Source organism: Triticum aestivum, chromosome 7A (assembly GCF_018294505.1).
Source record: "Triticum aestivum cultivar Chinese Spring chromosome 7A, IWGSC CS RefSeq v2.1, whole genome shotgun sequence".
Classification (NCBI taxonomy): Eukaryota; Viridiplantae; Streptophyta; class Magnoliopsida; order Poales; family Poaceae; genus Triticum; species Triticum aestivum.
In genome coordinates this window covers 720570704-720581588 of record NC_057812.1, presented here as the reverse complement: position 1 = coordinate 720581588, position 10885 = coordinate 720570704, and the positions used below count along the sequence as shown (strand labels likewise).

General features: G+C 51.7%; 1 protein-coding gene across 1 annotated transcript; it reads left to right on the top strand.

The window, feature by feature from the left end:
- The first annotated feature begins 3042 nt into the window (after positions 1 to 3042).
- LOC123149690 (uncharacterized) lies at positions 3043 to 4215 on the top strand. The gene is made up of 3 exons (XM_044569399.1): positions 3043 to 3346; positions 3534 to 3722; positions 3825 to 4215. The coding sequence occupies exons 1-3, from the start codon at positions 3167 to 3169 to the stop codon at positions 4044 to 4046; spliced, it is 591 nt and encodes a 196-aa protein (XP_044425334.1). The 5' UTR covers positions 3043 to 3166; the 3' UTR covers positions 4047 to 4215.
- The last annotated feature ends 6670 nt before the right edge of the window (positions 4216 to 10885 follow it).

Here is a 10885-nt window from a genome sequence, read left to right as displayed (position 1 = left end):
CCTCGGCCATAGGGTCTATTATGTATGCCATGCTGTGTACCAGACCTGATGTAAACCTTGCCGTAAGTTTGGTAGGAAGGTACCAAAGTAATCCCGGCAAGGAACACTGGACAGCGGTCAAGAATATCCTGAAGTACCTGAAAAGGACTAGGAAATGTTTCTCGTTTATGGAGGTGACGAAGAGCTCGTCGTAAAGGGTTACGTCGACGCTAGCTTCGACACAGATCTGGATGACTCTAAGTCACAAACCGGATACGTGTATATTTTGAATGGTGGGGCAGTAAGCTGGTGCAGTTGCAAGCAGAGCGTCGTGGCGGGATCTACATGTGAAGCGGAGTACATGGCAACCTCGGAGGCAGCACATGAAGCAATATGGGTGAAGGAGTTCATCACCGACCTAGGAGTCATACCCAATGCGTCGGGGCCGATCAAGCTCTTCTGTGACAACACTGGAGCTATTGCTCTTGCCAAGGAGCCCAGGTTTCACAAGAAGACAAGGCACATCAAGCGTCGCTTCAACTCCATTCGTGAAAATGTTCAAGATGGAGACATAGAGATTTGTAAAGTACATACGGACCTGAATGTAGCGGATCCGTTGACTAAACCTCTCCCTAGAGCAAAACATGATCAACACCAGAATTCCATGGGTGTTCGATTCATCACAATGTAACTAGATTATTGACTCTAGTGCAAGTGGGAGACTGTTGGAAATATGCCCTAGAGGCAATAATAAAAGCATTATTATTATATTTCCTTGTTCATGATAATTGTCTTTATTCATGCTATAATTGTATTATCCGGAAATCGTAATACATGTGTGAATAATAGACACCAACATGTCCCTAGTAAGCCTCTAGTTGACTAGCTCGTTGATCAACAGATAGTCATGGTTTCCTGACTATGGACATTGGATGTCATTGATAACGAGATCACATCATTAGGAGAATGATGTGATGGACAAGACCCAATCCTAAACATAGCATGAGATCGTATAGTTCGTTTGCTAGAGTTTTCCAATGTCAAGTATCTTTTCCTTAGACCATGAGATCGTGTAACTCCCGGATACCGTAGGAGTGCTTTGGGTATACCAAACGTCACAACGTAACTGGGTGACTATAAAGGTATACTACGGGTATCTCCGAAAGTGTCTGTTGGGTTGACATGGATCAAGACTGGGATTTGTCACTCCGCATGACGGAGAGGTATCACTGGGCCCACTCGGTAATGCATCATCATAATGAGCTCAGAGTGACCAAGTGTCTGGTCACGGGATCATGCATTACGGTACGAGTAAAGTGACTTGCCGGTAACGAGGTTGAACGAGGTATTGGGATACCGACGATCGGATCTCGGGCAAGTAACATACCGATTGACAAAGGGAATTGTATACGGGGTTGCTTGAATCCTCGACATCGTGGTTCATCCGATGAGATCATCGTGGAGCATGTGGGAGCCAACATGGGTATCCAGATCCCGCTGTTGGTTATTGACCGGAGAGCGATCTCGGTCATGTCTACATGTCTCCCGAACCCGTAGGGTCTACACACTTAAGGTTCGGTGACGCTAGGGTTGTAGGGATATGTATATGCAGTAACCCGAATGTTGTTCGGAGTCCCGGATGAGATCCCGGACGTCACGAGGAGTTCCGGAATGGTCCGGAGGTAAAGATTTATATATGGGAAGTCCTGTTTCGGGCATCGGGACAAGTTTCGGGGTTATCGGTATTGTACCGGGACCACCGGAAGGGTCCCGGGGGTCCACCGGGTGGGGCCACCTGTCCCGGGGGGCCACATGGGCTGTAGGGGGTGCGCCTTGGCCTACATGGGCCAAGGGCACCAGCCCCAAGAGGCCCATGCGCCTAGGGTTTCAAGGGAGGAAGAGTCCTAGGAGGGGAAGGCACCTCCTAGGTGCCTTGGGGAGGAGGGATTCCTCCCCCTTGGCCGCACCCCCCTAGGAGATTGGATCTCCTAGGGCCGGCGCCCCCCCCCTTGGCCCTCCTATATATAGTGGGGGAAGGAGGGCTTTTCATCCACGCCTTTGGTTGCCTCCTTCTCCCTCTCCAACACCTCCTCCTCCTCCATAGCGCTTGGCGAAGCCCTGCCGGAGTACTGCAGCTCCATCAACACCACACCGTCGTGCTGCTGCTGGTGCCATCTCCCTCAACCTCTCCTCTCCCCTTGCTGGATCAAGAAGGAGGAGACGTGGCTGTTCTGTACGTGTGTTGAACGCGGAGGTGCCGTCCGTTCGGTGCTAGGATCTCCGGTGATTTGGATCACGTCGTGTACGACTACCTCATCCCCGTTCTTTGAACGCTTCCGCTCGCGATCTACAAAGGTATGTAGATGCATCCGATTACTCGTTGCTAGATGAACTCATAGATGGATCTTGGTGAAACCGTAGGAAAATTTTTGTTTTCTGCAACGTTCCCCAACACTCACAAGATCCACGCCGATGCTGGAGCATACGTCGTTGCAACGGCGGAGTCAAAGGACACAGGTCCACCACGAGGATGCCACCGCCGCCGCACCATCCTTACTTAAACGGACTGGTTTTTAAATCCAACCCAACGTGGATCACCTCGTCGAGGAAGGATCTGAAGATTTTTTATTCGGTGCAACCATCGCCACCACCAAAGCAAAGATGATGATATGCCCAAAACCCTAAGCTACTAATGCCTAAACCGATCCACACGCGTGGATCCGGCGACCGCCCTCACCACTGGCAACCAAGGTCGTCGGCGGAGAGGGGCCGCCGGAGCACGACAGCGGAGAGGAAGCGCCTTGACGACTGGATGCGAGATCGCCTTTTTTTGCATGGGTCGCCTTTCTTTCTTACAAAAAGAAAGTGATCCTAATTTCTCGTATGTACATGTATGTGAACATCTACGATTATACTGTTTCAAAAAATACTACTATGAGAATTGTATATGGCGACGTGTCTCCACTCGATTACTAGTGTTGGGTAGATATGTATGATGCACTAACAAATTATAACAACCGATCCTTTTTTATAGATGGAAAACTACCATCCTTGTAAGCAGGCGAACGCATGCAGGCGAATCTAACAACTCTGTTGCGTCCATATACAGCTTCACAACAAAAATCTAGGCAGCTGCTAGGTAGGTTTCTCGGCTTCTTCGGCAGGTGGCGACTGATAGATCTTGGCAATGGTCGGTCATTGCGCCCCGGCGTGCCACTGCCCCTCGCCTGCAGCGGCATTCATGCCGCCGGTAGCCGTCAACCATTCGCGCTCGACAAGCAACAAAGCCAGATCTTCAACGGCGCCGCTCCTCGAACCCAGGCCCAGACCTGCCGTCGTCGACGACGAATCTCATCGAAAGTTCCGGGTATGTAACATACCTGGAACGGATGATCGATCTGCATGCGTGAATTCTTGACAGAACTCTTGATCCTGTCGCATCGATCGTACCTAGTTTGGCGTTTCATTCTTAATTTTCCTTGGCATATACAGTAGCAGTACTCTACATCTACATGTTAATTTGTGGAAGTCCGTGTGATGCATGCATTGTGCAGTACTTCGGCGTCTCCGGGTACATGTTCATGGCCGCCGTCATAGTGGCCTCAATATTTTGGCCCGATTGGCAAGACTCACTCACCACCGCCATCGTGTTCTCCTACTCGACGGCGATGATCCTCCTGCTTCTCAAACATTGGGACAGCAAGGAAGACCAACCAGCAAGGCGATGCCATGAAAGCACATGGGTACGTAACGCCGCGCACTAATGCTCTACCTTAACAAAAGAATTATTAGCCAGATTGTTAGGATTGATCCATATCGTGTGAATTTTTCGTCTTCTAATTTAGGTGCAGATGTTGGTGGTCACCGGGATCATGTTGATCTCCTTGGTGTTGATGGTCTCCATTTTCCCTAATAAGTGGGATCACGTGGCCATGATTGTGTTCGTCTCCCTGGTGGCCGCCGCGTTTAGTTTCTTGCTTCTCAATGTCTGGGATGCGCAACATGAATGGGAACGGGCACAGGCTGCATCGGCAGGATTTGACGAAACGTCCACGGATCTCGCATAGCCTTCTGTATTCCACGTTCCGGGGAAGAAAATATTTCCATGTAGAAGTAAATCCTTTTTTACATTTACACTTTTCTCAGTGTTCTGTTTGTTCCTTATATTTCATTAATTGTCGCTCAAACGGATGTATCTAACATTGAAATACGTTTAGATATATTCATTTCTTTCTTTTTTTTGCGGGTGAAAAGGGAGTTTGTTGATCAATCAGGTAAATCGTTCTTACAGAGGTCAGGCACATCACCTGGCCCCGAGCCGAGCCACACAGCGGTGCACTCTTCCAGTCTACCAAAATTAGCTAGGTAATGGCTCACGCCATTTTGCTCACGGGCCACATGAGCAAGCTTAAAATCTCTCCCTTCCCTCATTAATCTCTTGGTTTGGTCCACTAGCATGGCATAACGTGACCGGTCTTTCTCAGGCCTAACCAACATATTGTAGCCGACGAGGCAATCCGTCTCGATCTCAATGGGTAGCTGCGTCCATTGTATGGCGAGGTTGACGCCCTCCATGCATGCCGACAGTTCTGCTTCCAGTGCGTCCAAACACCCTACAGGAGGAGAAGATGATCGCTCCCGAGCTGTCTCGGAGCACCATTCCTGCGCCCGCCGATCCAGTGCGTGGGCAGAAGGAACCGTCAACAGTTAGCTTCGTCCATCCAGCCGGCGGCAGCACCCACTTCGCCGTTTTTATTTTATTTTAGAAAAGAAGGATGACCCCCGGCCTCTGCATCTTGAAGATGCATACGGCCACTTTATTGATTATTCTCGAGGACCTTACAAAGTATTACAACAATGTGCCTGAATCCACCATCTTGGCAACATATGCCACTACTCCTATTCAAAATGATGAAGGGGTGCTAGTTGGACCACTACCCGAACCACTCACCTAAGCCTAATATCAAAAGCCGGAAGCCGAAACTCATTCGGAAGCCCCGGCCGAGCCACATACCGGTTCTGGGGCACAATCCGGTCAGACGCACTCATGTGTCGTCGCCGCCATCTTCCACAGGTCCGTCTTCAGATCATATTGAGGCTTCTACCTTGTCTGGCCACTCTACCATCGACGTCACCATGACGCCGGACAGCAACCTCCTCCTGCGCGAGTCCATCTCCGTGCATCGGACGCCGAGCCTCCACAGCGTCATGCCGCCGATATCCGTCGCCATCAATGTGTGAGATGAAGCACCGCTCCACCATCCCCCCAGCCAGCACTTAATCCAAAAACGATGCCCCAGGAGGGAAAGCGATAAAACGCCATCATCGTCCGATCCGGAAGACCCAGATCTAGGGTTTCCCCCGGAGCATCCCGAGCCTAATGACGCAGACTGCAACGACGATGCCTCGACAAGGAAATGACATCTAAGACGCTGCCATCGTCCGCCATGACCGTAGTCGGCGCGATTTTCATCGGCAGTTGCTCCACCAGACGTGCGCCGCCGACGTCGCTGGTCCCTTCAACCGGAGCAAACTCCAAAACAATGCCCTAAAGAGGGACTACGACGCAAAAGCGCCACCATCGTTCGATCCCAAGGAGATCTAGGGTTTCCCCCGGAGTTGCTCGCGCTGTCAAGGACCAGACAAGGATAGAATCCCGCGGATCTGCCCAGCTGCCAACGAGTCGCACCCACCACCGTGTCGACGACAGACCAGCGATCAAGGCCCACGCATGGGCATAGATCTGGCCGCGCCGCCGCGAACCGATCCGGTCACGCCACCGCCGTCCCTGGCGGCCGCGACGCACCAGATCGCGAGACCTCCTGCCGCGGGGAAGCGAGGTCGCCGATGCGCCGCCACCACCCGTCGTGGCGTCCGGCCCGCCCGCCACGCTGCGGCCCGGGGGCGCTGTCCCGCGCCAGCCCCACCCGAGCGAGAGGGCCCGAGTCCCCGCCGCCGCCGTTGATCTGACCTGTACAGGAGCCTGCAATATTGGCGTTCTTGGCTGCGCCACATCAACCACCTGCTTGCCCTTCATTGGATCAGCGTTGGGGTCATTCTGAAGGCCAATCAAGGAATCCACATAGCTGAGTAAAAAACGTCGGGATGCGACCACTGGTGGGGCGGGCTTGTTATGCGTCAGCTCGTTCCGGACATGCCAGAAGCGCCAAAGCGTTATCATCAACTCCATCCTCTCCGTCTCCGGCAAATCAGAGGGCTTGGGCCAGCCACTCCATGCCTGTTCGCTTGAAGCTTGCTGCCGATAGAATTCTCCACTCTTCGGCCATGGCTTGCCACAGCCCCAATGCTCTTGGGCATCTGCAAAAAGCATGAAAAGTGTCCTCCGGCTTAGTTGCACAGAGGGGACATATGTCAGAAATTTCCAATCCGCGGCGTTTTTTATTTACCCAGGTGGGTAAGCAATCGGTGAGTAACCTCCAAATAAAAGCCCAGACGGCTCGTCGCCCGTCCGGTGCCCTGCTCGCCGCGACTAATGAAGGCCGGAGACGATCCTCCAGAGCAAGTCGATAAGCACTCCGTACCGAGAAGCATCCATTTCTCTCATGCGCCCATGCAATAAGATCATTGCCCATACGAGGTGATGTCTTGATCTTTGCAATCTCGTCTGCATCTACTGGAAAGAAGGTCTCCCGTAGTAAGTCTTGCCGCCATGAACCATGGTTGTCCAGTAACTCAGCCACCCTACGTAGCCTGCAACATCCTTGCGGCGTGATCGGCCGGCACTCACCATTCCTTGGGATCCATCTATCACGCCATATGCGGATGGAACTCCTATTCCCAACACGCCATATCAAGCCCTTTTTGAATAGTTCTAAGCCATGCTGCACCCCTTGCCAAGTTCCAGAAGCACCCGAGGAGAAGACCGTGTCTTCGAGGCTCCCATTTGGATAGTACCGAGCCTTGAGGAGACGCGCTCATAAACTGTCCGGGTTCGAGAGCAGACGCAAAGCTTGGCATGCGAGGAGGGCCTGGTTGAACATGCGAAGGTCACGGAACCCAAGCCCACCCAGCGCCTTCGGTTTTATTAGATGGATCCATGCTCGCCAGTGCATTTTCCTGCGCCCCTTCTCAACTCCCCAATAAAAGTTACGTATCATCTGCATGAGATCCTCGCAAATCGACACCGGAAGTCTGAAGACGCTAATAATATAAGTTGGGATCGCCAAAACTACAGACTTAATCAGTACTTCCCTTCCACTTTGTGCAAGCAGTTGGGAAGCATCCCATTCCACCATTCTCTTCATGTACTTCTGTTGCAAATTCTGGAACTTGCTTTTAGACATGCGTCCATTTGGAGTAGGTAGTCCTAGATAGCACTCCTCAAAGCTTTGTTGCTGCACCTCCAGCACACGTACCACCTCCTCTCGGATCACTGCTGGGAAATGCTCCCCAAACAGAATGGAGCATTTTTCAGGATTAATAAGCTGGCCAGTAGCAAGTGCATAGGTAGCTACCGCCTCCTTGATGTTATTTGCCTCTTGTACTGTAGCACGGAAGAAAAGCAAGGTGTTGTCGGCAAAAAGAAGATGTGAAATACCCGGTGCCCGCGGGGACACTCGAACTGGCGTGATTCTTTGGGTCTGCACTACCTATTTTAAGATAGCCGCCAAACCGTCGGCAACAAAAAGAAATAAAAATGGGGATATAGGATCTCCCTGCTGTAGCCCACGCGACGGTGCAAATGAATCTGAGAGGGATCCATTCAGATTGACACAATACCGGACCGAGGTGACGCATGTCATGATCCATCTCACCCACCGGTCCGCAAAGCCCATCTTTTGCATCACTTGCTCTAGGAATCTCCAATCCACCATGTCGTATGCCTTTGACAAATCCAACTTGTAGGCACAGAAACTCTTCGCTGGATCTTTCTCTTGCCTAATATAGTGAGTGCACTCAAACGCAATCAGCGCATTATCTGTGATAAGTCGCCCTGGGACAAAGGCACTTTGCTCTTCAGAAACAACATCACCTAGGATCGGCCTTAGGCGATTAACCAAACACTTTGCAATGATCTTATACACCACATTACATAAGCTGATTGGACGGAACTCTGCTAAATTCCTTGGGTTGTCCACCTTTGGGATGAGCACTATGGTGGTAGAGCTCACCCCCTCTAGCATGGTCCCGGTAACAAAAAACGTTTTCACCGCCGCAATAATATCCTCTTTAAGAGTGCCCCAATGACGCTGAAAAAATCTTGCAGGAAATCCGTCCGGACCGGGCGCCTTGAGAGGTCCAATATGAAAAGGAGCATCACTGATCTCCTTGTCAGTGAAAGGTGCACACAACTTTGTATTCATCTCCTCTGTGATCACTTCATCGATCAGCTCCACCACTGTGCCAGGATCAAGATTTTGGTCAGCTTCAAACAAACTACGAAAATAGGATAGCGCCATACCTGACATCACATGATGTTCCGTTTGGTAAACACCATGAGCGTCCACAAGCCCTTTAATTTTATTCTTTCGAGCTCTCCAAATTGCTTTCCGGTGGAAAATTTTGGTATTGCGATCACCGTGTTTTAACCACTCCAGCCTAGAGCGTTGAAGCCACATCATTTCCTCTTTTTAGAGTAATTCATTCATAAGGTCAGCAGCCTTCCGAATTTCGTTGCGGTCAGCGTTCATGTTTGTGAGCTCCTCCAAACGTGTTCTGGACTTCTCAATTTCTCTAGTAATGTTCCCCAGCTTCTTGTTGCTCCACCTATGTAGTGCTGCCATAGTTGACCGAAGAGCATTGCTAATCATGCCCAAGTCCCCTTTCGCACCTGCACTGGACCAAGCCTCCGCCACCACTTCTGCTAGCGCTGGCTCGCGCTCCCACATCACTTCATACCTGCGTGTTCTCCCTGCTCGGACCTGGGTTTCCTTGATGCAACGTATGATTAATGGGCAATGGTCAGAACAAGGTGAAAAGAGGTGGGCCACCTCCACCTCAGGAAAAATATCTCGCCAAGTGTTGTCAGCCACCGCCCTGTCCAACCTAACCTGCACATTTGCTCTACCGCTTCTCTTATTATCATAAGTATAGGGATATCCGGAGAAACCCAGATCGACTAGCTGACAAGTCTCGAGGCAGTCTCTGAAAGCGACCATTTGGGCTTGGGGTCTAGGAGTGACAGAAAGGTGTTCAAACTCCTAGAGTGCCTCATTGAAGTCACCCGCGACGAGCCATGGAATGTCAGACGTGTTCTTCAATCTGCATAGACTGTCCCACATAAGATGCATGTTTTCGACCCTTGGTTCTCCGTATACAAAAGTAACCCGCCAAAGGGGGTCGACAGCTGAGACACGAATATAAGCATCAACCCATCTATCATTAACATCTTGAACATCGACTTGCAAAGTTTCATGCCAAAACAGAGCTAATCCTCCACTCTTTCCTTGACTACTTCTTCCATCAAAACCCTTCAGTCCTAAACGATTACGGATCCTAGCCATATTACGTTTTTGTTGCCTAGATCACATAAGAACACCAGCTTCGGGGAATGGACTCTACATAGAGCCTGAAGATCACGAACTGTGCGAGAGTTCCCCGCCCATCGACAGTTCCACACTAAGCAATTCATTGTGACTGACGGGGTGCCACACTTGGCCCCGTCAGTATACCAGCGGCCCCAGGCTGGTTGCCTCCAAATTCACCTCACACTCCTTGATGGTTGCTTCGTCCTCCAGTTTATTTTTTGCTTTGACAACTCCAGTTTGTATGAATTGTTGAGGCCCTGACTAAACACGAAACGGCCCCTGATGTCCCTCCACCATGGCCGTCATGGCGTCTGCATCGGAGCTTTCGTCGGGTGTAGCCTCCGTTCCACCGTTCGGCGGCTTCGGGAGGGTAGCGTCCACCAGGGGTGCCCCTTGATCGCCCCCACCGCCTTTAGGCTTCTCGTTGGCTGCAGCCGCCAGGAGCGCTAGCGCAAGCACCGTCGAAGACATGACTGTAGGGAGGACTTTCTGTTGGGGATCGGAATAGAAATTCAAAATTTTCTACGCATCACCAAGATCAATCTATGGAGTAATCTAGCAACGAGGGGAAGGAGACTGCATCTACATACCCTTGTAGATCGCTAAGCGGAAGCGTTCAAGTGAACGGGGTTGATGGAGTCGTACTCGCCGTGATCCAAATCACCGATGATCCTAGTGCCGAATGGACGGCACCTCCACGTTCAACACACATGCAGCCCGGTGAAGTCTCCCGTGCATTGATCCAGCAAGGAGAGAGGGAGAGGTTGGGGAAGACTACGTCCAGCAGCAGCACGACAGCGTGGTGGTGGTGGAGGAGCGTGGTACTCTAGCAGGGCTTCGCCAAGCACCGCAAGAGACGAGGAGGGAGAGGGGTAGGGCTGCGCCAAGAAGGAGATGTTCTCGTGTGTATGGCAGCCCAAAACCCCACTATATATAGGGGAAAGGGAGGGGCTGCGCCCCCACCTAGGTTTCCACCCCTAGGGGTGGCGGCCAGCCCTAGATCCCATCTAGGGGGGACGGCCAAGGGGGAGAGAGGGGCCCGCACCACTAGGTGGGCCTTAGGCCCATCTGAGCCTAGGGTTTCCCCCTTTTCCCTTCTCTCTTCGCCTTGGGCCCTGGTGGGGGGGCGCACCAGCCCACCTGGGGCTGGTCCCCTCTCACACTTGGCCCATGCAGCCCTCTGGGCAGGTAGCCCCACCTGGTGGACCCCCTGGACCCTCCCGGTGGTCCCGGTACGTTACCGATAGCACCCGAAACTTTTCCGGTGACCAAAACAGGACTTCCCATATATAAATATTTACCTCCGGACCATTCCGGAACTCCTCGTGATGTCCGGGATCTCATCCGGGACTACGAACAACATTCGGTAACCACGTATATCTATTCCCTATAACCCTAGCGTCATCGAACCTTAAGTG